This window comes from Barbus barbus, assembly GCF_936440315.1.
Source record: "Barbus barbus genome assembly, chromosome: 29".
Classification (NCBI taxonomy): Eukaryota; Metazoa; Chordata; class Actinopteri; order Cypriniformes; family Cyprinidae; genus Barbus; species Barbus barbus.
The window spans coordinates 10,318,552-10,345,892 of NC_136757.1; the positions used below are offsets into that span (position 1 = coordinate 10,318,552).

At 36.3% G+C, this 27,341-nt stretch overlaps 1 protein-coding gene across 1 annotated transcript in view; it reads right to left on the bottom strand.

Annotated features, from left to right (window-relative positions):
* LOC306849058 (glycerol-3-phosphate acyltransferase 2, mitochondrial-like) overlaps positions 1–25,042 on the bottom strand; it is a 44,574-nt gene extending 19,532 nt beyond the window's left edge. The window contains exons 1-10 of the mRNA XM_079383919.1: positions 24,898–25,042; positions 20,711–20,799; positions 15,996–16,106; positions 13,540–13,613; positions 11,197–11,307; positions 9,560–9,694; positions 8,936–9,035; positions 5,842–5,975; positions 3,101–3,200; positions 1,136–1,321 (exon numbers count right to left, since the gene is read on the bottom strand). Of these exons, the coding sequence (XP_079240045.1) occupies positions 1,136–1,321; positions 3,101–3,200; positions 5,842–5,975; positions 8,936–9,035; positions 9,560–9,694; positions 11,197–11,307; positions 13,540–13,613; positions 15,996–16,106; positions 20,711–20,788 (1,029 nt within the window). The 5' untranslated portion in view covers positions 20,789–20,799; positions 24,898–25,042. The remainder of the gene's footprint in view (positions 1–1,135; positions 1,322–3,100; positions 3,201–5,841; positions 5,976–8,935; positions 9,036–9,559; positions 9,695–11,196; positions 11,308–13,539; positions 13,614–15,995; positions 16,107–20,710; positions 20,800–24,897) is intronic.
* Between the last annotated feature and the right edge of the window lie 2,299 nt (positions 25,043–27,341).

The following is a 27,341-nucleotide window of genomic DNA, read 5'->3' on the forward strand; positions in this document are numbered from 1 at the left end:
ATTTGGTGTGGTTGCTAAAGCAATGCTAGATGTTTGCTGGGGTGTTCTGTATAGTTGCTAGGATAAAGCTGGGTGTTTGTTAAGGAATTCTGTGTGGTCGCTAAGGTGTTCTGTGTGGTCGCTAGAACAATATAGTTTTTCTAGGACATTGCTAGGTTGTTTCTGGGGTGTTCTGGGTGGATGCTAAAACATTGCTAATGTTCACTAGGGTGTTTTAGGTGGTTGCTAGAGTTCTGGGTGGTCACTAGGGTATTATGTATAGTTGCTAGGATAATGTTGTTTGTGTTGTTTGCTAGGTAGTCACTAGGGTGTTCTGGGCAGTTGCTAGGGTGTTTTGGATGGTTGCTAGGATAATGCTAGGTTGTTGCTAATGAGTTCTGGGGGGTTGCTAAGTTGTTTTGGGTGGTTGTCATGGTGTTCTGTGGTTGCTAAGACAATGATAAGTGGCTGCTGAAGTATTCTGTGTGGTTGCTACTGTGTTTTGGTCGGTAGAGTGTTCTGTGTGGTTGCTAGGGCATTGCTAAGTGGTTGCTAGGGTGTTCTGGGTGGTTAATAGGAGCCATAAGAGTGTCACACACTGGACGAGAAGCTCAGAGCAGCACTGCACTGTATTGCGTTGAGTTGTTGCTAGGTGCTGCCGGTGTGTGCACACTCATAGAAAATAATGTGTTCGAATCTTAAAGATGTGGCGCAACGCACTTCTCGTCCGGTGTGCAACCCTCTTTAGTGATAATTACTTATAATTATAACTAATGACTTTCTATGGGGTTGGCTGCAACTGTGATGAGGCAGGGTTTTTTTAATTGTTTCATTGTTTGGCAGGTGAAAATAGTCAGATCGCTTCAATAAGCAATAGCGCACCTTTCCAAAACGAGCTGCATGTTTTTAGGCATCACTCATGTCTGTAGCACTGGGTTACATGACAAAGTTTAATACTGAGTTAAGAGTTTGGCAAAGTCTATGATCATTGTGTTTATGAGCACCATTATCGTGTTTGCCTTTGTCAGGTAAATGTGAATCTACTTGTGTTTGTAATTTGTTTATTGGTTTGTTTAATAGCCCGTGCGCTGATGGTGATGGTCTGATAGAGGTCATTATGGAATGGAGTGTGTGTTGTTAATACTAAGGTCATCACCTGTGGACGTGTAAAGTAGCGTGGCAGGCAATCGTAGGAAATGCCCACTGGCACGACGCTAACATCAGGCACTAGACCGTCACTGATGGCCTGATGTACACGCGCTATACACCGCCCGCCGTGACCTCCGGACGCACAGATGCCCACACTCACTGCAGCCCCCTCTCGTAACAGCTCGCCAATAAACTGTGGAGTGGAACAAAAGAACTGATGGGAAAAAATTGTTTGTGGGAAAACAAAGGCTGGACAGTTTTATGATGAGGAAGAGATATGAAGCAGAATAAATGAACTGCAATATCTGCAAAATCAGTCCAATAAAAATCAAACAAAGCCTATATGTTTGAAGTAATAATATATAAATTGAGTGAATTGACTATTACAGGGATAGTTCAACCAAAAATGGAAATTCAGTCATTATTTACTCACACTGATAACCTTCAAAACACACATGAAAATATTTTTAATGAAACCAAAATTTGACGTCCAAATGTGCTTAACGCACAAGAACCAATGAGATGGGAAGTACAGCTGAGCTTCTGTTTTCCATATTTGATGTGCTCTATGTACAGTCATGACCAAAAATATCGGCACCCTTGGTAAATATGATCAAAGGCTGTGAAAATGAATCTGCATTGTTAATCCTTTTGATCTTTTATTAAAACAATTCACAAAAATATTGCCTTTCATTGGATAATAAGAATTTAAAATGTGGTGAAATATTATTATGAAATAAATGTATTTCTCTAATACACGTTGGACACAATTATTGGCACCCCTAGAAATTCTTATTAGTAAAATATCTAATACGATATTTTTGGCCATGACTGTATGTGTGTTGATCAATGCATATATGTGAATAAAAGCCTAAATTAAATAAATTCATCACAAAAAGCAATCATAACTCTTCAGAGGACTTGGATTAAACCGTTTAAATCATATGGATTACTTTTACAATAACTTTATGAACTTTTAGAAGTATCAAAGTTGTGGTGGAAAAGACTTTGACTGGAGAGACAGTAATCTCTCAGGTCTCATTTAAATTCTTAAAGTCTTATGGTTTTGGAACGACATGAGGGTGAGTAATTAATGACAAAGTTTTCATTTTCGGGTGGACTATCCCTTTAACATTCCCTGCTCAAGGTCTTTTTCAAATATGAGAAAGAACAGCATTAATGCTCTGCAAAAATTTCTCCTTTTGTGATTCATGCAAGAAAGTATGTCGTATGAGTTCTGAATTATATAAGGGTGCGTAAATGACAAACTTGTAATTTTGTGTGAACTATCTCTTTAACTCTCTCTCTGTCACACACACACACTGAGCCAGCTCTCGCCCAAATCCATCTTGAGAAGCCTGATAAACTCATATGTTATTCCAGGCATGACAGATTATTTCCTCTGTTCATTTACGCCAGTCGGAAGCCGTACATATGCACATATCTAATCAAAGCCCTTCATATTAATACTAATATCAGCTCTTCTTGCAATCAAGATGCTAATGCAGATTATGCCAAATCCTCTGACAATCACAACGTCCAAATTCTTGTAAATATTTCTTGTAAACGGCTAATAAGACGTTCCTTCACGAAACTCAGATAACAGTATGTTTCTGACAGTAAATCTGGAGGCTGAGGAGATTGATTATCCACCTCCAGGCATCAGTGAGGCAGAGTAATGGGTTCAGCGACTCATGCAACCTCAAAATGAAACATCTGCAGTCTGCAGGTGCCCCATCGTCATGGGAACCGCTGTGCCCATCAATGACAGGTTACTAATGCAGCCTCACCCAATGTCTGTCTCGAGACTAAAACCGGTATCGATGGGATTCAAAAGTAGTGTATCTACACAAACGTCTTAAGTACGGTCCAGCAGCTCAGCGTCTGAAGCGACACTTGTCACTTGTCTTATCGTATGCTGAATCTTGGCAATTCAAGCAGAACAGCACACTCAGCCTTTGTGGGGGCTTACAGAGGTCATGACTGGAGAATAGAGGCTGTCCATCTCAGCATCTCGCTCTGAGCCACTGCCTTCTGGGAGCAAAACGACACCTAGCCTCTGAAGGATGGACCTGAGAAGACAAAACGGCCTCAATTAACAGTGACTAATAGGACATTCCTTTAGGTTATTCATCCAACAAATAACAACATAGATGAGACTTAAAGGGGCCATATACTGCACTTTCACAGCACTTTATTTCTTCCCTGATGTCTATTTAGAGACAAGGTCAGAATTTCACAGGGTGTTCTTCAATCTGTTCCTTAGTTCAGAAGTAAGTGCACTACCTAGGGATCAAATATCAAAATAGCTCCAGAACTGCAATTTTTTCTTGCCGAGAAATGACCAGAATGCACTGTAAAAAACTGCAAGGCTACTGATTATATTCACTTTCTGGATATGTCATCATCATAAAGTCTTTTTAGTCACAGGACGAGCAAGCCTTACTTTTATGTTTCTAATTACACTACCGTTCAAAGCTTTGGGGTCAACATGGAGTAAAAATTGTATATTGTGAAATATTAATGCAATTTTAACTGTTTTCTATTATATTATATTTAAAAGAATATTGTTATTCCTGTAATGTCAAGCTGAATTTTCAGAATCGTTACTCCAGTCTTTAGTGTCACATGATCCTTCAGAAATCATTCTAATAAGCTGATGTGCTGCGCAGGAAATGTTGAAAACAGTGATGTTAACATTTTTGGAAACCATGATAATGCTTTTTTTTTGGACTTTCTTTCAGAAAAACACAAACTTTCGAAAGACCGTTTTCATTTATAAGGGAACTAATCATGCAAACTAAAAATATTATAAAATCTTGATAAAATAGTTACCCCCCCCCCCCCAACATATTATTTGTTCATTTATTTATGTTATGCAATATTGCACTGACATATTAATGTTTATCTTTTTGTTTAATGTCTGATTTCCATTATGCATGTATATTTTCTGCTTTGTTTAATATACAAAAGGCAGGACAAGCACATATTTCATAATGGCACTTTATGAGATACTTTCTAACAGCTACAGCTACAACAAAAGTGTCATACAGCGATGCTGATAAATACCAGCTACGTTTTAATGCACGACCCTCATAATCGTGTTGCTGGCTGGTCGCGGGTAATTGAGTCTGCTGTTTAGTGAAGGCCTTTGCTAGTGCCTGAAATTGTGTTTACGATGCACTGATTCATCCACATGACACGACCATTTATCACTACTGTGCTACTGTACTGTTTAGACTTAATCCAGCATAATTCACACTGTCAAGAGGTCTGGGGAAGTAACTTGGCACTGTGAAAAAAGGGATGGGAATCACAACAAAATCAACAAGTTCATCTTACTCTTTCCATTAGCGACTATTTTAATACTTTGAAAAAAGTGTGGTTCATTAAGTAAGCCTATAATTGCACCAAATTACTCAGTGATTGATTGTATCGTTAGACCAATTCAAACCAACAGGTCTTTTTATAAGTTCACTACATTTATTAGTTATTAGTTCAGTCAGGTTCAATTCAGATGACAAGCTCAGCACAGCTAAAATAAAAATTTAGTAGCAACACTAACACTGAAAAACAACCGCAGGAAACACTGTCAGAGTGGTTTAGTATGATGATCCATCCACATAACCGGAAAAGTGCATGTTTGAAAACTGTATTTTCTAACACTAAAATTTCCAAAAGGGCCACAGGATGATGCAAAAGTTTTTAAATTAATAAGTTATTAAAATAATCTAACTATAACATACACACGACCCTACATAGGATGAGGTTTGAAGAATGGATGGATGAATCACTTATATTCAATTTAAACAGTTAAAAAAAGGAAACTGAAATTGTGGGAAAAAATCATCTAAAATCAGTTGTGTTTGTTCTTACTGATAAATTAATGATTCACAAAATTAAACCACAAATTACTTTTAGCAATACTCCCACTTTCTGTTAATAAAAAAAGTAACCTATTGAAATGCTGAAAATATCTCCTGTTGTTTAGGCAAACTGGAGGCCTTCAAGTAAAAAAATTAAATTCATTTTCAAACGTTTCATGGCACTCTTTAAACTTGGACCAAAACACTGCTAATTTTGTTTCAGAAGATGAAGGAACTGTGAATTAAGCTCATCTACACTATAAATTTTGTATTCATATGTGCACCACATCCAGTGACAATCAATCAAGCATTGCACTATAAGTTTGCTGCATATCATAAATACATTAACAATTACTGACACAGCAATCTGTATAAACAACTATTAAGTAATTATTGATGTAGCCTTGTAAACAAAGCAAAAACCTCCCCGCGGCCTGGAGTCTAAGTCTTCCGTTACCTACAGGAGGAAACTATTTACCCCCACTAATCCCTCGCTGCGGTCGACTGCCGTTTCCAGCACTCTGTGTCGTGATTCTTGAAGAATTCAACATTTCATTACTAACCAAACCATTATGCCCTGTTAAATATGTACAGGTGCTTCTGTTAGCTGAATAAGTGTACTACGCTTTAGAAACTGCTGTGTTTGCACCAAACTAGTACGAAATGAATGAAAAGACCTTTCTTTTTAACAAAAGCATTGCTACTGACACAAACAGAGCAGTGATGTAAATTTACACTGGTAGAGAGCAGGAAATGATGTGATCTGTGAGGGTATGTGCTAAGAAGGTTTCTAAACAAACTAGACCTCTGTGGGTGCTACAGGGTGAATGTGTGTGTGTATATATACCTTAGCCAGGTTTGTCGGACGTGGGCTGAGTAAATGGTGTAGGGAACCCTCAAGTTGTGGCAGAAAAGTGTCAGACAAATGAGAGCGTGATCGATGCCGCTCTGCTGAACACACACAAAGACCAGTGGATAGTTCTGCAACACACACACACACAGACAAAATGAGAGGACACTTCAGCGCAGTCAGAAATACAGTTCAGCGAGAAGTGCACACTTGAAAATTAACCTGTAAATGAACTGTAAATTGTGCCTCAGAAAATAGCACTGAGATTGTTTCCAGACCCTTTGTACCAACTGTGCTAATATCCCCGAACTTCTGATGCCTCCTTACATTGAGACCCAAGAGCAGGTTAATGATTACAATAACCCTTTTACAGCGAACACAACATTGTTCATCATAACTCTAATCGAGTACTCTACCCATAATAATCTACTTATAAAACAATCATAAATTATGTATACCTAGAGTCCACACAGCAAAAACTTTAGTTGCAAAACGGCTGTTCACAAGAATAATTTTAAACACACACACACAAAGAATAATAATGGATCTGGCAAATATTACAAAATGTGACATTAATCTGTGTATTAATCATTAATTTTTTCTTAAAGGAACAGTTCACCCAGAAATCCGGTCATTATTTCTTCACCCTCAAGTTGTTCTAAACCTGTATGAGTTTCTTTCGTTTGTTGAACACAAAAGGAGATATTTTTATGAATGTTGGTAACCAAACAGTCGCTGGTAGTCATTAGCTATGTTATCCAAAGATTCAAATTAAATTTATATGCAAAACTGGAATATTGCATAAAACATTTGCAAATAAAGCACAATTTCAAAGTCAAAGAGAACAAAATCGTCACTTCCTGGTAAACTGGCACTAAATATCACTAAGAAAACTAGAAGACGACTGAATATAATAATTTTCATATATGAAAAATGACTTGTTCCTCAGGGCAAGCAGACAAAACACAAATGCAGTCATTGCTTTCGGAGGTGGGTGCCAGCTGTTTGGGAACGTAGTCATGTAAGACAATTATACAGAAATACTTTGACGACAGACTTTGCTCAGGCATTTCAGAATGACCATAACAACATATAGATGCTGTGAACGAGATTGGTCCGCTGCTAGTCAAGTTATCCCGTCTCATAGCGCAAAGTCACATGACTTTTTCCGATGCGCATGGAGAAATTTATTCAGTAAATGTGTTTCCATCAGTTTATGCACATTTTTTCTTATCAGATAAAAAGTTTATCCAACTCAAATGTGCGCATACGTTTTTTTATGCGCATTTTTAGAATTTATGCGCATCTTGGCATTTCCATCCAGCATATTTTTATGCGATAATCCGAAATGTGCATAAAAATAGGTGGACGGAAACATAGCTATTGACTTCCATAGTATGGAAAAACAAAAATACTATGGAAGTCAATGGCTACCGGCAACTGTTTGGAACAACTTGGGGGTGAGTAAATGACGACGGAATTTTCATTTTTGGGTGAACTATCCCTTTAAGTGACACTGTCCAATAGTGACACCAGTGGTTAATAGTGACAGCGAGAGGCAGCCTCTCTCTGGCCTCCCCTGAGCTCTTTGAGTTACAGCAGATCCCCTTAACCAGGGGTCCTCAAACAGCAGCACCATTTTACCATTTCTATTTATTTCGGATTTTTTATTGTTCTTTTAATAATAGTCCACTAATAATGTTATCAAGATTTTCACATTTAAAAAAATCAGAATTTAGAAGTAATAGGCTACTTTCTGTCCTGTTTTTGACCCCCCTAATCAGAGCGCTCTGTTTGAATAGGCGTGGCGGATTGTAGACTCGGAAGTAAACGCCCACTGCTATGATTGGCCAACAGTTGTGAATGTTTGACAGTCTACATCCTTCACAGATGTCTTTTTGTACAAAGACCTCTTATATGTAAAAAGATCAAGGGAATTTAGATTTCTCAGTTCACAAGCCCCTTAAAGTGAGAAAAATGTCAAAACAACAGAGCTATACACAACAAGCGCTCGGGGTCGTTTATGGTAATGATCTTTCGGCACTATATCCTCAGATATTTTTATTTATAGCCAAACAAACACGCTTCAGTCTTTTCCTCTATGTGTGTGTTGCTTCTTTCCCCTGGTAAAGACGTGAAGCTCTACAAGAGCTGCAGATGTGGTTATTTTAATTACAGTAGCAGAAACACGGTGAGCAGCAAACAGACTGTTACTTTCACTAAATCAATGCAGAAAACAAGAATACAGCTATTTGCATCCATATACATATGGATGCAAACTTGTACACTTGTTTTTAGGATACTTCAATATTTTTACTGAAAAACAAGGAAACAATGTTGATAAAAAATAGGATTTATGCATTATACATTCTGAATTCTTTTAAACTGTCTTTTTGTGGAGTTAGACTGAGTGGTGCAAAAATGTATCTGTGCTACTCCGGTGGGCGGCGAGTATCTGATCTGCAGGTGAGCTCAATATTTTCAGGAGTGATGCACATGGACTGAGGCCAAAGAGATGATTTCTGGTGGTGTTGCAGAATGGATGTTTAATTGGTTATAAAATCAGACAGCAAATGAGGTCTAATCGGTTCTGTGATGTTTTGTTTCATTTTGCACTTGCACCAATCGAATGGTACAAAAAAGCTTTTCAAAGTGTGCTTTTACTTCCATATAAAGAGTTATGTGTGACCAAAAGCCTGAGGTGGAAAACCTGACTGCAATAAAAATAAAAGTGTAAACAGGATAAATGGAGCAATAGGTTGAGAGAAGGTACACACAAAAATAGCATTTTGATATAGAGAGCAGCCTTCAGCTTCATATATTTAAATCACAATATCATATAGCGAAATCAAGAATAATTGAGTTTGGTTCAGAAAAACACTGCAAATGTGTGTGTGTGTGGGGGTGTAAATAAATAACAAAAGGAGAAACTTGGAAGAAAATTTATGGTGAAAGAAGAAAAGCAGTAAAGGCTAATGAGATATAGGAAGAATGAAAGCATGCAATGTATGAATCACAGGATGCCTACAGGGAGGAAAACAGGTTATATAAGAGAATGGGGTGAAGGGATAAAGCCTGGATGTGTGGTTACCAGTTGTGTGGCACGATGTACAGCTGCCATCTGGTTGAGGTTGACCTGTACACTGCAGAAGATCAAACTGAAGAACTTCAGCAGCATCCAGCTCACCAGCCTGAAAGGGAGTTCAGTGAGAAATCAGTTGAAAAAGTGAAAATATCTATATGCAGATGCACAGCTGACATGACGTGTTAAGCTTCACTGACATTCTGCTCTTCATTTTAAGAGCTCTTTAATTATCTAGTGCAGTTACGCAGCTTTCATGACCTCTTATAAACTCAATCTCAAACGAACTGCAAAAAAGCAGCTGAATGGTGAAAAATACTTGTGACACTGACCACCTGCACTCATCTGTACAAGTTTTCTTATTTGATTAGTCACCAAGAAATGCATGAGGTGAAATATTTCTTCATTTGACATTTCCTTGAACTTCAATTTTAGGTTTAAATTGGATTTAAAATCTCAGATTTTCAAAACTAAAGAAATGTGGCTATTTTACATTTATGTTACACTTGGAATGCTGAACTTTCTATTAATTAAGTTTACAAAAACCAAAAATCCACGTCAAACATTCAGCTGAATGAACTGCAGAATGAACGAAGAGGTGATTTGCTTTCAGAATGAGAATTGCGTTCAGACCTGAGTAGCCAGGGGGAGATGAAGGTCTGTGTGAGGGTCAAAAGCCTGCCTAAATGACTTCTGACTTCAGGCATCACCTGCTCCATCGCCTTGGTTTCATCTGGGGAACATGCCGTCACCAAAGCCTGCCTCACTCTGGGTAAAAACACACATAGTCACAGGACAACAGACCACAGAGAAAACAAAGGGGATATTGTGTGATGGATCATCACATAAACACCACGCAAACACACCAAAACCGCTTATGCCTCCAGAGTGAAAAACACACCAATGCTGTTTGGGACTATAAAAGGTTATTTAAATGTTAAGGCCCAAATTGAGTTAGGTGAATGGACGGAGGGTGTGGTAACAGGGTTGAACCAAGGTGAAAAGCAAAGAGAGACCATGGCATATGTGGCATACGGTTGACAGCTAAATTAAAATGAATGTCATTCCAGTAGTGATGGGTCACAATTGGCCAACAGTGCTCTGCTGAACTGTTTTTGAATGCAAGAATGCTCTCCACAGAAACACAATCAATCAAGGTCAGGTGAATCCAGTTCTAGTCTAGTGACCTTATACAGGGCTTCATTAAGACCGAACTTTCAAGCAACCAACCGGGCCAGTCCAAGAGTTTTCAAACTAGGGTTTGGCTCTTTTTCAAGTTCCAAGAAAAATATATATATTTTTTTTAGGTCTATTAAAGGTCAAATATTTTCTAACACACCAATTTTGATAATTGTGATACATTTTGCATTCTGTATCAGGATGGGTCAGTAATTCTGAGATTATTTAATTTTACACCAGTGACAATGGTTTATTCTACTGCAATTATTTGATTCTATTGACAGTAAGAAATAGACTAAATCAACACAGTTTTGTGAGTTAACTGTTTTGTTGTACATTTTAACTTTGCTCTAATAATGAATAGAAAAAAAGACCAAATTATGTTTAATTTCTTACTTTACTAAAACTATGTATTAAATACAACTAATATTTTAACAATTTGCTTTCATTTTCATGCAATTATGAAATAAACTACTGATGATAGAAACTTTAAGTTTGGACACGACATGTATTTATATCATGTTTGCTATTATTAAATTGTATAGGTTGGTCTTTATGCAGCATTTATATTTTACACTCAAAAATGAATCATACGTTTATTTTTAATTGCTGGCATCTATTTGATTTTAAAAATGTATTTATTCAGACTCCTTAAAATCAGCATCTGTCAAATGTGAAAATTTGATTTAATTAGTCAAGAAGTATAAAAGCATGAAGTATTCTTACTTATAATGCATATTTGTCAGTAATAAATAAAATATTACATTTATTAGTTTATTTTAAAACTGTCATCTAAATGGATGAACATTTTATGGGCAATAAAAATACAGCAATAAAATAAATTGAAAACCCTTGTACATTGCATTGACAATATGTAGGTTTGCACATCTCTGCATGCAGTCTAATGTAATGTCAGATTAAGTGGCAACCAATCTTCTATATTAGCAGAGGAGAGAGAAATCTGAATTTAATCTCAATGGGAGCCTCACAGGAGTGCCTCTCAATCCTCAAACGCATCTCTCTCTGCTCTCTCCCTCTCTCTACACGTGGCATGTCAACTAATCAGTGAAGAGTGCTCAAGCAAACCACACCTCTCGTTGCTCTGGACTCTGTGCCGTCTGTCTCCAGCAGGGCTGGGGTGAACTTCACAACCCCATACAAACAGCAAACAGCACACCCTCCTTACTAACCAGCCACGGTACCTGAAAATATACATACACACACACACACACACACACACACACACAATACACTTGTGTACACCTACTCTCTTTTACCCAATTAGCAAAATAAAAAGGAGCTCGTGTAAACAGATACAGTATGGTCTCACTCACCTCGGGACATTGAAAACAATCACTAACCATTCAGCAATAGGCGAATACATCAAATTCTCAGCATAATCAGGCTCCAAAATGTTAATTAGTTCAGCCAACGTAAAAGCAGACTCTAATCTGGGACTATTAATTCAAGCCGAGTTAAACGCTTCAGCAGGATTTGCAGCACTTGGCTTCTGACACTTTCTAAAGTGGGAGGTGATTGAGGAGATAAACCGGGTGCTCACAGAGGCTGCCTCTGTGTGTTTTGATGCAGGAGAGACAAATCCCATTTATTTGCTTTAATAAAGTGTTTTCTAAGAAGTTAGAAACTCTTCTTCATGAGAGTCCTCTTTCTTTTTAAGGAAACACACGTCAGGATCTATCAGCAATAGCCAGAAGAGTGTCGTCTTCTTTTAAATGCATGGTATAAAGACGTCAGTCCCGAACTCAAAACGAATGGCATACTAATAATCACACAAACGTTTTGCATAGAAACATGGATAAATTTAGTCAGTTTAAGTATGCTCACATTTAGAGAAAACAGTGATTATTAATATTAAATTAACCACTAAATTTAATGTAAAAAACAATCAAGCCATTTTTAGTCACTCCCATAAATGTATAAAATATTTTTCTCCTGATGTGTGTATTGTTGGGAGAAACTAAAAGTACATTTAACTACATTTTCAGTAGCTCTTTTCAAAATAATGTTTCAGCAACAAGCTACTTTTTCCAACCAGCAGCACTGTAGCATGACAAAACGCTCCATTGCTAGTTTAATTATGTCATATTACATTTTGCACAGTTTTAGAGACTACAATCGAACACAATCTCCTGAACTCTCTCAAGCATTAGGATATCCAATTTATCTTGATTAATTTTTCTTTTATTTCTTTTTGTAAGAACGTATTTAATTGCTGCTGTTCATCACTATTTTCTACTTAGTTCAGTAGCCTATAAATTTGTAAACTAGGACGTTGCTATTTATTTATTTATTTTAAAAAAACTGAAAAGTTGTATTTGGTGTAAATTATTGAAGAAATCTGAAAAAAGTCTGGATGAAACAAAATTATTAGTAATCAGTATATCAGTGATGTCACCTTAACGGATATCAATATATTGTGATAGATAGACATGCTGATTATAATAATGTATGATGTTAGTCATACACTAAATTCCAAAAGTCTGGGGTTGGGAGGTTTTTTTTTTTTTTCCATGTTTCTTGAAAGAACTTTCTTACCAAGCCTGCATTTATTCAATCAAAATAATAAGGTAATAGTAATAAGGTGAAATATTACAAATATTATTTTCTATTTGAATATATTTTTATATAATTTATTCCTGTGACGCAAAGCTGAATTTTCAGCATCATTACTCCAGTCTTCAGTGTCACATTCTTGTTCAAGAAATCATTCTAATATGCTGATTTGCTGCTAAAGAAACTCTATTATTATTATTATTAAAATCAATGTTGAAAATACTGATGCATACAAAGTTCAAAAGAACAGCATTTATTTGTAAAACTCTTTTGTAACATTAGAAATGCCGTCACTGTTTTAACTTTTGATCCTTGCTAAATAAAGTATGTTAAATATATTATGCATTTTAAATATCTTATGCCACGTTAAATAACTTACTGACCCAAACTTTTGTAAAGCAGTGTATAAATGAAGTCAAAAGGCACTGAAGCCTTACATAACGTTTTGTTAGTAGCTTGCAGTAAAGCCTAGTCCTTTTTCAAAACAGTAGTTTGACTGTAGCTGAACTACTTTAAATGACTACCTTGTGCTTTGAAAGCTGCATTTTCAAAGAATCTTCCCAGAACTGGTGTGTGTGTGTCCGTGGCCGATGTAATTTAAAAGTGAACAAAAAGGGTACCCTTTCACAAAAGGGTAGCGGGGTTACGGAAACCACATTCGATTGTGGGCCTGCGATGTAAAAGCGAAAGCTATTCTAGAGCTCTTTATTTTGCAACTGAAGAGCATGTGCCAGGCGTGAGAGTTAGAAACGCAAACAGTAATTACACTCGAGCAGTTTGAAGCCGGAGTTGAGAGATGCATTGTTATTTTAATGGGCCGGATGGGGAGGGCTTGAGTTGAGTGAAGGATGTGCACTTACCCGGTGTGTGTCTCGTTCACACACGTCAGGTTCTGAAAGCCCAGAGGAGGAGTGTTACGCAGCAACTTCAGACCCTGAGAGTGGCAAGAGGATATTTGATCAAACTTGATGGAGAGCACGCTAACCAGCCTCCATCACAGCTCACAGAGCCTGTTCTGCTGTCCTATATAGACTGAGATAATGACACACTTTAAGGAAGCCTTTTAGTGTTCAAAACAGCACCCTATTAGTTCCACTATAAATCACAGCTTGAAAGATGTACTTCCAAATGTTTCTCAAATTACGTTGCATGCAACTCAGTTTTAAAAAACTAGTTTCTGATAGATTTTTACTTGACAGAGATTGAGATGGATAAGTTACAGTCCAGATGTAAAACTTGATCACTTGCATATTTAAAACAAATTATAATTAAAATGAATAACGTAAAGCAGACAAAAAAAAGTGTCATTTAATCTCAGTGACAGGGTTAGTTTAAGCGAGCTACCATACAATTAGTCTGTATCAGCTCCCAACAATTCATCTCTAAAAAGTGTCTAGAACAGACATATTTGAGAGGCTGTGAATATAAGAGTTGGGAGTGGGGTAATAATATGCGTATTTGTGCTGCCATTTAGGTCAAACGTAGCTAATATGATCACAGCCCTCGCAGCATCAGCCCTCTTCAAAGCTCTAATTAAGTTTTATTATTATTTTGTGTATTATCTTTTCTGCGTAGCAACATATGAACCACTTGAAATTAAAGCGTAAGTTCCTTAAAAGTCATATTTTTCAGAATAAACCAAAATTTAGGTCACTATTTGCTGTAAAATGTCTATTTTTTTGGAAGAAACTAATAGTTGCACTACTGTTCAAAACTTTAGGGTCAGAAAGATTTTTAATTTTTATGAAAACAGATGCTGCTCTTTTAAACTTTCTATTCATCAAATAATCCTATAATCAGAAAAGCATACCTGTTTTCAACATTGGCAATAAAAATGTGTTTGATGATTTCTGAAGAATCATGAGACACTGAAGAGTGGATGCTAAAAATTCAGCTTGCCTAGTGAAAAATACAAATACTAAAATGTTTATGTACTATACCCTGCAATTGTACTCTAATATACTAAGCTGGTATACTTAAAGTCTGCTAAATTGGAACAATTAATTTTGTACTTCAGCACTACTTCCGCACAATTAAAGCTTAAGTCCAACAAAAGATATGCTGAAGTATATCTGATTGTGTTAAAGAGGAACTACTGCAAATAAACTTTTGGACACACTTTAAATATCTTGCATTTAAAGACCAATATTTTTCAAAGATCATACAATCCTCATCAACATTGACATTAAAACCCATTTTAGGCTTAATATTAAGAAATGTGCATTGAGCACAAGGAGCACTCCAAAGTAAGTCTCAAGCGATATGTCAGTAAATATGTTGATAGGTTTGAACTTGTACTTAGTAAGGAATCATGCATTAAAATGTGTATTGTATTAACATTGAAAATTTATTTTAAATTAAGTTATTTAAATTTTTTCACAATAGTATTGGTTTTACTGTATTTTAGCTAAGATAAATATAGCCTTGGTGAACAAAAGAGACTTTTTAAAAGATTTGTTTTTATAATTGCCGACCCCAAACTTTTGAACAGTAGTATATATTTCAATATGGCAAGTTAAGGTGTGCTGCACCAGTTTTGACAAAAATAAACTGAAAAAGTGTTAAGGTTTCTACTGTTAAATTACAATTTTAGATTAAAGTTAAATTACCACCTCCCGCTAAACATCTTCTTCTGCGCTCCACAGAACGACATCACTTTGAGTTAATACCTATTTCTTTAAGGCATTGATTGTTAATAATTACCTCCGTAAAAAAAAAAACTAGAAGGGCAAATGCAGACATTTCAAAAAGTATAGCAGTTGCTACGCCCCTGGTTCTGTTCATTTTATTTGACATAGCTGTTAAATAAAATCCATGCATGCATTTCAAATGACTTTTAATACAAACACCAAATGGCTCAAATATGATTTATCTGGCTGGCTGACTGGTCTGAGATGGTTTAGATTAATAGATTCGTTCAGGAGGGGCTCGATCCAATAACCCTCTGATTACTGCTCCATTAGCCCTGCTCTCCCAGCTCTCTGCACGATGTGCCCACTGGGACCAGTGCTGCTGGAAACAAGCTTAGTCATCTGCAGCTTTCTAAAAAGCTCTTCATAGCACGGAGGGGAACTATGCTCGAGTGTTCATTATTTTTCTCTCCACTCCTAATCCATTTTTTCGTGCTATTCCTACCGTAAGTAACATGTTCGCTTGCGCTCAGAAATCCCTTTGATCGTCCCTCAAGATATGGGTTTGTGAGAGCAGTGTCTAAGGTTTTCAGGTGAGCCTAAATCTGTGTACTTTCCCGTCTGCCTCTGGCTGTTTGTCCTTTTATTATCTTCAAATAATCCTTTCATCCCTCTCGTTTTCTCACCAGACTCTCCGGGGTGCATTGGTGACAGCACTGTCCAACCAGCGGCCTGAACCTGCCCAGGAAAGGAGCTACGCTTTTCAACTTCCTCTTGATTTTCACATCCCACGACAGCTACCAAAGAAGAAACACACACACACACACACACACACAGAAACATATAAAAGGGTTTGCTGGGACACAAAGAAAGGAATTAACCAACCGGCATTGGGAGTGATAAAACCGTCAGCACTTTTTCCACACATTTCAAGCTGAGATAAGAAACAATGCTCTAGCCAATAGCGCGTCTCTTGTTCTCAACGACATTTTCCAATTTTATCGCTTCTATCATTGCTCAATTTGTTTCACATTTTCCAACATCAAAGCAGGACGGATCGATGTTTGAATGCAAACTGCACAGGGAGGGGGGGGATATGAAGTCTATTCATGAGTGGTTACTACAACGGTGTCGCAATTGAATCGCAATCAATTTGGACCTTTGTGAGAGAATGGCGTCCCCTGAAAGATTTCTACTGAAGATGACATCCATTTAAACTGATACTAATCATAACATTTTAGCACAGACGGATAAGAGACATGGCTGGACTGATTTATCATCATTCAGAGCCCTCTCAACAACGGACGCAATTACAAAGTCTCTAATCATCATCTGTGTAGGAAATATCACTTACAGCAATCAATTATTAAATAAGACTGCATAATGGATAGGGGGCTCCAGCACCCAGGTTAATTCTTTTAATCTCCTTTTCAACTGAAAATAATTTCTGCTGGTAATGTTTCATTAGCTCGGGCTCACAGACACCCGGTGTCTGTCTTTGGAGTAATATAAGCACGAGAATATAGTCTGAAGTCTTGAGGAGCTGTAATGTTTTTATTAATATTCACTACAGCTCTTATTTCAGATCAGATAAGAATCAAATGCTTTGGCTTTATAGGAGTAAAAGAGAAATATTTAAAAATAATAAAAACGCAAATTATATATAAAACCATTCAAAGGTGGTTTGGCACGTGCTTGTAAAATGTCCTGTTGTGAACACGGCCTAAATAGAGATTTCTAAGCAGGCACCACAAGGAGTACTTAATCATGTTCTAAGGGGACCTTCTGCCACATCTTGGCTAAAGGTGAAGCATATCATTTTTCAATTTAAACACTTTCTGACTGGTCATGCAGGAAATGTATACATAAAAAGTGTTTTCCATTTATTCCCTAGACTCTGGAGGCCCACTACAGTTTCATAATACACTGAAAATATTTTTTTTTATAATTTATAATAACATAAATGATCTCTAATCTCACTAATCTAGTGATCTGAGCAATTGCTTTGGGAAAGCATCTTTGAACTGAACTAAAATCGAAATATGACTTATTGTGCTTATCAAATTGCAAAAGGCTGTGATTCAATTAAATAAACACAGTCTAATGCGCAGGATTCAGAGCGACGTGTGGCATGCAAGCAGCTCATGAACCAATGTTTTTATTGTATCGTGTTCACAGTAAATGCTGCTGCTATCTCCATCTTTCCACTTTCCATGTGCTGAGAGTTCAACATGCATTTGGCAATGCAATATGTGCCAGTTAAGCTTTATTTTCACATTCTCATATTTTTTGGTGAATAGATGATACCAGGAATTAACATAATTATTATTATCAGAACAGAAAAAAATTAGGGCAGTTTCTATGCATTTGGTTGTTGACTGGAATTTGAGATGCACTCAAATGTAGAGGAAAAAAGAAAGATAAAACAACATAAAATTAAATTAAATTAAAACACTGCCCTAACTAATCGTTTTGTATAAAAAGTCTGCATGGTTCTGCACCCGCTTGCATTATCTAGAATTGTTATGGCTCTGTGCAGAAAATGTGCTCTCCAACTTAATAGACTGAGAAGAAGGAAAAAAAACAGGAAAATTACTCATTGAACCCATGCTCAGAAAACTGTGTATTTCCAAGTAATTCGATAATTTGGTCGAGCCACCATCCGGTTATTACTTTATGGTACAAAACAACAACTCCATCTAATCTGACAAGTTTTCAACCTCACTCCTGACCAGGTGAGTACATCTATGTCTTGCATCAATTATATATAAAAAATGACATAAGCTCACAAAGGTTCCACATGATTGACTCCTGACAGTGTATGTGTGTGTGTGTGTGTGTGTGTGTGTGTGAGCGCTTTGGCCGTGTGTATGCATTCGTTAACAGAAGCCAGTTACCTTATGCTTACCTGGTGCTGTGCTTTGAATCTGATTATGATAATCACCATCATTACAAACACAGATAACATTTTTCAATCTGATTCTGCAACGCTAATGAACCAATCAAAAACGGAATACATTTGAGGTCATTTTCATCAGCGTTTGATGGGACGCAGCTTCTGTGGGAATTTATCAAAGAGCTTTTTGACTTTGTTCACACCGCATTCCAATTTCAGCTTGTTTTTCAAACAATTTGCAAGTGATGAAATCTGATCTTTATGTTCAGACAGTGACGTTGCCATCTACAGCGGTTGCCATAGTAATGACATGGCCAGGATGAACTACTTTGAAATTTAATATGACCGTTCGCCAATTTTAGTCACATTTCGAGCTCATTTATTGCCGTTCACATAAACTACTAATAAGATTTGAACTGGATACAGAAAAAGATTTTTTCTGCCTACCTGAACAAAGCTTTTGTCATCTTCAATGTTCTTTTCTCCTCAACAAATGAGAATCAGCAAATACATATGTCACATTCTTATGTTTCCTGCTCTATTACAATGTAGCTCATTATTTGTGTTATGAATCCATCCTACCCAAAAAAAAATAGGACTACTAGATGATCAAAGACCTAATCATGAACCCTCAAGTGGACTGACTGATAAAATCTACATACAAGTACTGTTCAGGTGAATTGAAAGTCAGCAGCTCTTAGGGGGCAAACCAACACTGCCAACAACAGCTGGGAGAAGATGGGATGGCGTTTAGACTAATCTTCTACAGCTGGTCTGAGTTATGAATTCAATTATTTTCTAGAAAGTAGGTGGATTTGGAGAGAGATGGGATAAGTGAAAGTATGACATTGAGAGATGTCCTTGGGTCTTAGATGAATGCACTGTTGACAGTTTTTATGGCGTCTATATAACATATACTGTATAATAACTGGACAATATTGACAGCTCAAGTTCAGGTCAGTACAGTTTTTGTTTTTTAAGAAATGAATGCTTTTATTCAGCAAGGATGCGTTGAATTGATCAAATGTGTCAGTAATTTCAAATAAAATGCTTTTCTTCTTAACTCTTAAGAAGCATGATCTTCGCACAGTGTTTGCTGCTATGATCCACGTTTACTGTCCAACCAATAAAAATGCGCCATGAAATCAACGTGACATGGCACTAAAACATAAAACTGCATACCTCGAGCTCTTATTCCTTTCTCTTTCACCGTTTCCACTTTTTTTCAGCTCACATAAAAAAATACAACTGCTAAAGTTTGATTTATCATGCTCTTTTTGCTGATGACGTTTTATTCTTCTATAGTAACGTGTGTCGTATCTTACGAGTCAATAGGTGTCCTCATCATACAGTCTACAACATGTCGTAGCCAAGTTTATTAGATCCATGTCGCACAGTGCGACATGCAGTGATCTTATGGGATTGTTAAAATCATGCAGTGTGTTTTGGGCTTAAGGCAAAAGTAACTTAGCCTGAAGTAGGGTTGGGCAATAAAACGATAACGATAATTATCGCAATATAATTTCCCTCTATAAAACGTTTTGATAAATGTTCGATATAATGTTAATGGGCCAAAAGTGGAACGAAAGAGCGCTAGGCATTTGAACCATGCCACATGGACCGCTTATCCTAGAGGTGCCCAAATTCGATCCTGGAGGGTCGGTGTCCTGCAGAGTTTAGCTCCAACCCAATTAAACACACATGAAGCAGCTAATCAAGCTCTTACTAGGCATGCTAGAAACTTCCAGGCAGATGTGTTGAGGCAAGTTGGAGCTAAACTCTGCAGGACTGATTTTGGGCACCCCTAGCTTATCCGCTTGGTTCAAAGTTCAAAGTTCTGTGAGATTCAGCTAAGAACACAAATGATTTAAACTAGTTTAAAGACAGATGAAACAACGCTGACAAACAGAAGAAACACTGTGCACAACGATATAGCCGGAAGGCTTTTCAATCTACAAATCGCCTTCATGCCGTGAATTTACTATAGTAACACTAACTGCACCATTATATTATTAATATAATGAATTATAAATAATGATTAATTAATGTAGACATGTATTAAATGTATTAAAGGAGTGACGAAATATTTACAGTTTTTTTGGGTTTTTTTTTTTATCAAGCTATAGTGTTTTTCATACAAATACTAGAAACCATATAGATACATTTTTACCATGGTATTGAGGTGCTATATGTGTGGTTTTAACTGTGGTTATCATGATCTAAATTGATGTTACTATGGAAGACCAGTGGTTAATTTGAATAAAACTCAAACAGTCAGAATAATTACATTTCACCATATGATAATGTGGTAATAAAGATTTTAAATTTATTGTAATAATTATCAATATCGACTGATATGAAATATTTGGCCTTATCGCCCAGCCCTTGACTGAAGTTACTTTTAATCTAAACTTTCTGAAATCATACATACATACTTTTAACATACATTCTGTTCTAACCCCATATTTAACAGCAAGATGTGTCATGTGAAATGAAAAGTCTTACCGCAGGGTGTTTGGGCTGGAAGCTGGAAGGATTTTCACTGACTGGGTCCATGATTCTTCCGAGTTGCTGTCCTACCATCAGAAGAAATCCTGGGCAAATAAAAATGATAGATTATGAAAACTGCATACTGTTTATCAGGAAGTGCGTTTCAGTAGCTCTAACATGTCAAGTGATACAAAAAGAAAGATACACATGATGCAACAAGAAGCAATGCAAATCTTTAAATAAGAAATAAAAACTGAATCTGATTATTGAAGCTGATCAGCTGTGGACACAGTAAGAGCTTCATGAAATGTCTGCTTTTGTGTTCCTCCGCAAAAACAAAAACAACCGCATATGGGTTTGAATTGACAAGGGAGAATAAATAGTAACAATTTTCACTTCTAGACAACCTCTTTGATCTGAAAAAGATGAAAGTTTTAACATGCGCTGTTGTATAGTATTGATGACTCTACTGCTGACCAAACATAAAACACAGCAGAACATTAATACTGAATTTAAGAGGAGTGTAAAGTTCTTATTATTTATGCAGCAGCATTTTTTTCTTGACAGTGTATCCTTCAAGAAAATTGCGGGAACACGTTGGAAGTTTTCAAGCTGTATAAATGTGTCTTTCACTGCGTCTGCATTATTGAAATCCAATGAGCTTCCCCTATCCAATAATAACAGTACAAGAATAAACAAGACCAGGCCTAAAACCTCATTCTCTCCAGCACCCTCAAAAACTTCATTATCCCCATCTCTCTCTAAAGCTGAGTGTGTCCTGGCCAGTGTTGGGGAAAGTTACTTTTAAAAGTAATGCATTACAATATTGCATTACTCCCTAAAAAAGTAACTAATTGTGTTACTTAGTTACTTTTTATGGAGAGAATGCAGGAGAAAAAGTTTCAACACTCTTCAGCAATTAAAAAACAACAATGAAGCACAATTGTTAGTTTATCTAAAGTCATTTTTGCTTATTAATATGATTGAACTGGCTCATCAAAGGTCAGCAGCAAAGACATTGGTTAATAATAATGGGATTAGATACATGTGTTATTTTTTGTTGTTTTTTGCGAGTGAGATGAATTAATGCACTTTCACATTTAGTCTAGAACTACAGTAACATCAACGCCTCTGTATTTACGATTTCTCCCAACATGTGGACAGGAGACTTGTGTCAATAAATGGGAAAACACAGTAACTGGCGTTACTTTTTTGAAAAAGTAACTCAGATATTTTTTTGTAAATTAAAAAGTAATGTATTATACTACTAGTTACTTGAAAAAAGTAATTGATTATAATTACTAATGTGTTACCCTCAACACTGGTCCTGGCTCAAACTTTGCCCCTGTAGCTACAATTATTTCATGTCCGGCCATCTCCATATCTCTAATTAGTCCTGTTTTCATTTCTCATGCCTTTTCTCCACATTTGCCTCAGCATTACAGAAATAAACAAAAACTATGCATGTTTAATTATGAAATGTGTCCGAAAACATTTCTGAACTTTTCCGTAATCTGTATGATTATTATTCTGTGGAACACAAAAGATATTTTTAGAAATGTTTCCATATAAGAGAAGTCACTGGTCACCAGAACAGTTTAGTTCCCAACATTCTTCAAAATATCTTCTGAAATTGCATGTGGGTGAGTAAATGATGACAGATTTTTCCTTTATTGGTGAGCCACCCCTTTAAAATCAATGTTTATAGCTAGCAAGCTGAATAATAACAAATCTTCTTTAATGGCACAAACATTTGAAGATAACTATCATCCCAATGAGTACTAAAGTTTGTTACCATCACAGTAACAGAAGAGTACATTAAGTATGTTCACGGGAGCTTGCATCTGCATACTGAAGTATGTTTCTGGCCTTGTTTCTTTCTCATTATTCAATTTCCCTTAACATCTCAGCCAAGGGATGAACAACAATGCCAAAAGCTCTGGCAGAAAATGGAGAGGGTACCTTCAGATATCTGACTTTAAAAAAATATGCACTTATATGTGCAAAAAAGTTGGTGAGTCACTGCTGTTAAGCAGTACCTTTTGAACTCAATGACTCGGTAAAACTTTACTTTCATGAATATGGTCATTCACTTGTTTTTCTCATTCCATTTACTTAGTAGCACTCATTTCACTACTAATGAGCACTTTGTATGCAGCACAAATACATTTACTAAGTAGTTTTGTTTCATTATTCAATATTATGCTGTGTATACTAAATCATTCCTTGGAGAATTTGCAGACTGTATGAATATGTCGGTCACCATCGTTATCTGCTAGGCAATCCCTAATACCAAGTACGTCAAGTTTGGACTTGGGAAAATCGACTCAGGAGAACACAGTCTGGTCGTTCTGATAATGGATCAGCAGCGTGCTTTACAACGTCACTCAGCTCGTCTTGGCAATAGAGTGGTGCAGGTATGATGTATGATGTAACGAGATAAGAGTTTGGGATGTTAGTGTGTGCAGTTTATGTTGCAGAACAAAGCATCAAGGTATTGTCATGATATGATGGCTTTACCACTGGCTTCATTTTACGCATAAATTGAAATTGATAAAATCTCAAAGAAACCATTGGGAAATTACTTTTCTGTGTTCTGATGCATACCTGCACCACTGAGTAGCCTGATGTTATATAAAAAAAAAATCTATCTTCATATTATACCTTCATTACAAACCTGTCTCTTTTCGTTAAATGTTAGGTTTAACAAACAATTACATACTAGGGCTGTCAAATTGGCTGAAAAACTAAATTCGAATTTTGTACTAAAATATTATCAATATTCGAATTATAAAGGCATCATTTCTGTTAGGGGGGAAAAAAGCTTTTGGCTTCTCTCCTGAGGCCACAAGAGGACGCACCGAGCAAGATATTACTAATGTACGTTTCAATAAAAATAACACAACTATAAATTTATATATAATAGGAAATAAGCAAACAATTCAGTCAAACGTACAAAAGGCAGCGCCCTATTACAACTTTAAAGTTCAAATAAAAATATAAAGAGACTTATGAGACTTAACTTTGCCCTCATCATTTGCTTGTGAACAAATAAAAAAAGACTGCCTGTTAGATATACCCATAACAAATCATATCTCATGTTTAACGCTTACAGACACATCAAAGCCAGGAATGAATTTGTGTGAAATTTGCTGCTGGATCTGTTGTTTCTGAAATGTAAATAACTGATTTTAAAGTTTTAAAAAAATGATGTGGGTTTCCTCCACTGCCATTGTGAAAAGCATTCTGGGAAACTTGGTAAGATGTGAACTTTGAATTGGAACAGTATCGGAGCGTGACGTTTCACAAGAACACAAGTAGGCCTACAGACGATGACGCACATTGAGATGCTCCTGACTCTAAATAAAGCTATTTCAACCAAACAGCTGGAATTATTTCTATTACTTCTACTGTTGATGTATATACATCAGGACAGATTGGCTTTAAGTAAAAGCACTGCACAAAATTGCTGAGACTTTATTACTGTGCTATATTTTCCCACTATTATCCTTCCTGTGGGATGTTCTGTCATAATTGACTCGTTTTCCAAATTCATTTGACTTTCTTTATCCCATGGAACACAAAAGATGATACTCAGTCAGTCACTGTTCACTTTCATCACATTTTTCCCCTCAAACATGTGAATAGTGACTGAGAAGAAGCCCCATATATAAAAAAGAGAAATAATAAGACATGAAAACGTACTTCATGACAATAATGACCCGTGTATTTTTATTTTACCACACTCACGACTGATGAGCATCTGAAGCTCGTCATGCTTCATGCTTCACGCGCACAGCTCTGCAACGCGCACGCGCAAAATCAAAACACACTGCACATCTCCTTTTTCATCTAGGGCTTGGCTATGACTCGCTTTAGAAAACTACCGTGATTATAGTATTATTTATAAGGTGAACAATATAATTTAGATGATCTATTCAGTCGGCCCCAGCAGTTCCATAAATAGAAGTTCATTAGAAAAACATTCAGAGCACGTTGCTTACAAAAGCATACAAAAAGGCCTCCGCATTAATAATAGTCAGGAAAAAACTAGATTGACCGGTGCTTTTGAAAGTTCACCATATTCAGCAAAATCAACCTAACATTATATGCATCCATATCCATATTAAAAGAGTTAAACTACAACATAAAAACAATATTTTGAGCAAGCAAAGAAAGATTGAGTAACATGTTTCACTCACCTACACCAATTCAAGTTTCTGTTACTTGTGCAGCTCATCTGTTCATCGACCCCTACAGGTGAGGAAAATAAACTTAAAATGAATCTGCATTCATGTTTGCTTTCACATACCAATCCATATCTAGAGACTATCTAGCCTATACACTGCCGGCCAAAGAAGTTTGGAATCATTTATTTTATTTTATTTATTTATTTCGAAAGAAGTCCCTTATGCTCACCAAAGCTGTTTTTATTTGATCAAAAATACAGTACAATTTTAGTAAAATTGTAATATAGTAATATTGTGAATAATTAATGCAATTTAAAATTCAGCTTTGCATCACAGGAATAAATCAGTAAAACAGAAAACAGTCATTTTAAATTGTAATAATATTTAATTATAATAGCCAACTGTATTTTTGATCAAATAAGTCTTATTGAACATTATTATATTATATCATGCACCACATTTTTTCTTTGCCTCAGTGGTTTTTGCTTTTACTAGCGTCTGTATTGTTTTTCTACCAGTAAGCGTCTGGTCCAACTTGACCTTCAGTATTCAGCATTTCTGTTATTCTCTCTTTTTTGTTGTTGTTTATTTTGACAAGACCCAGAACTTTTCCCCTCCCTGCTGTGTTGTCTTCTTCTTCATTCTGTTCTGTTCAGATGTTTTATTTATTACTTTTTGACATTTTTGATTTGTCCTGCCTCTTGTCTTATTTATTTGAACAAGATTACGCTGGTGCAGATGTCCACATGTTGAATAAGTCATCATCTTTGCCTACCTTTCCAGGAAATTGTAAAAAGTTCCCTGTTTGTTCAAAGGACATCTTGAAGCCCAGGTCTCCATTTTATAACCTTTGTTCTGGCTTGGAAATGTTTGCAAGGTAAGCATCACTTCATCTCACAACAAGCCAACTGGTAATTTCATTATAATACTTTTAAAATGAAATCAATTTGAAAGGTTTTCAAATATGTTTCACGTCACAGAGCTGCTCATCCAGAAATCACCACTTCTTTTTCTTCTTTTGATACAGTGCCATCCTTTGGCATAAGATAATGTCACCTGATACATAAAAGGCCAACTGCCTATAAGAGATGCTCGCTGATTGCATTAGCAAATACTGTTTCATTTCAGTCCAAAAGCACAAACTCAATCTCAGTGGATTTATTATTACAAGCAAAACATGTATAAGTTGATATAATAAGGGATTAGACCCGATGATTTTTCAAAAAGACTTTAAGTGCTTACGTTTTCCTGACATAACATAATTGAAACAGGATTTACCTGAATCATACAGATTTTAAAAGAATATTGGCAATTATAAAACAAAGACACACAACAAAAGGGTTACATAAAGCATTTCTGTTGTCAAAAATGGATAGTGACGAACAAAAAAAAACTGTTTCAGTAGATGAACGCATTAAAAATATCTTATTATGCAAAAGAATCACACTGAATGTGTTTCTGAAGTACATTCCTTGTTTGTCTTTCATATTCTTCATGCATTTATACCCATTTTCTTCCCTCAGATAGCTAAACCAATATAGGTATTTGCTTTGAATGGTGCTTATAGGGCAAAAGGTATTTGTGGTTCAAAAGACAAAGGCACTACACAGATACCTAGTGCAGATAGTATCGACTGAAGAGGCCTTGAAATATCTGAAGTGTTGTGAGTAACGCTGTGTAAGTGTGTCTGTAGCCCACATGTATGTTTATATAGGTGCCACTGTTAATTAACATTCATTGGGAAAGGAAATGAAATGTGTGACGTCAATGTCAGACATTGTCCAAGAGGTTTTATTTTTTGCACAGTGCAGGTACTTGTACCTCTTGCACATCGTAGGATGTGTGTGTGTGTGTGTGTGTGTGTGTGTGTGTGTGTGTGTGCATGCATCATGTAGGTGTAAAAGTGGGTGCTTACAAATGAGATATGACCCTGTCTGTTGAAAATAACAATATGTTCTCTCTTTTGTCTCTTTTCCTGTTTTTTTTCCCCCTCCTCACCCTTGGACCTCTTAGTGATTTTTGCTTTTTTATGCATAGAAATGCACTTTGTATTCGGCAGTTGTCCCAACCTCTCCAAAAACATTCATCATCGCCCACATTCGTAAATATACACATTCAGGAAAAAAACAAAAAAAACAGTTTTTCAGCAATGGCTTTCACTCCTAGTTTAGGTCTGGGTGCTGTTGACTGTGTTATGGCAACTTTTGTATTTTATTATTCAATTATTAATAATACACCATGCCCACATGGTTTTTCAGATAGAAAATAATTTTAAAAAGGCAAGAAAGCAGGTAGCCTGCAAAAATGAAAACTATATATTAATTACAAGTATCGCTTCTCATAATTCAAACATTAAAATGTGCTAATTTCAAAAATCTACTTGATTGAAGTCTGATTTAATCGTGGTTATTTCATATGCTTGTAATGTAATTTTCCAAATATAATAAATTAGAAAA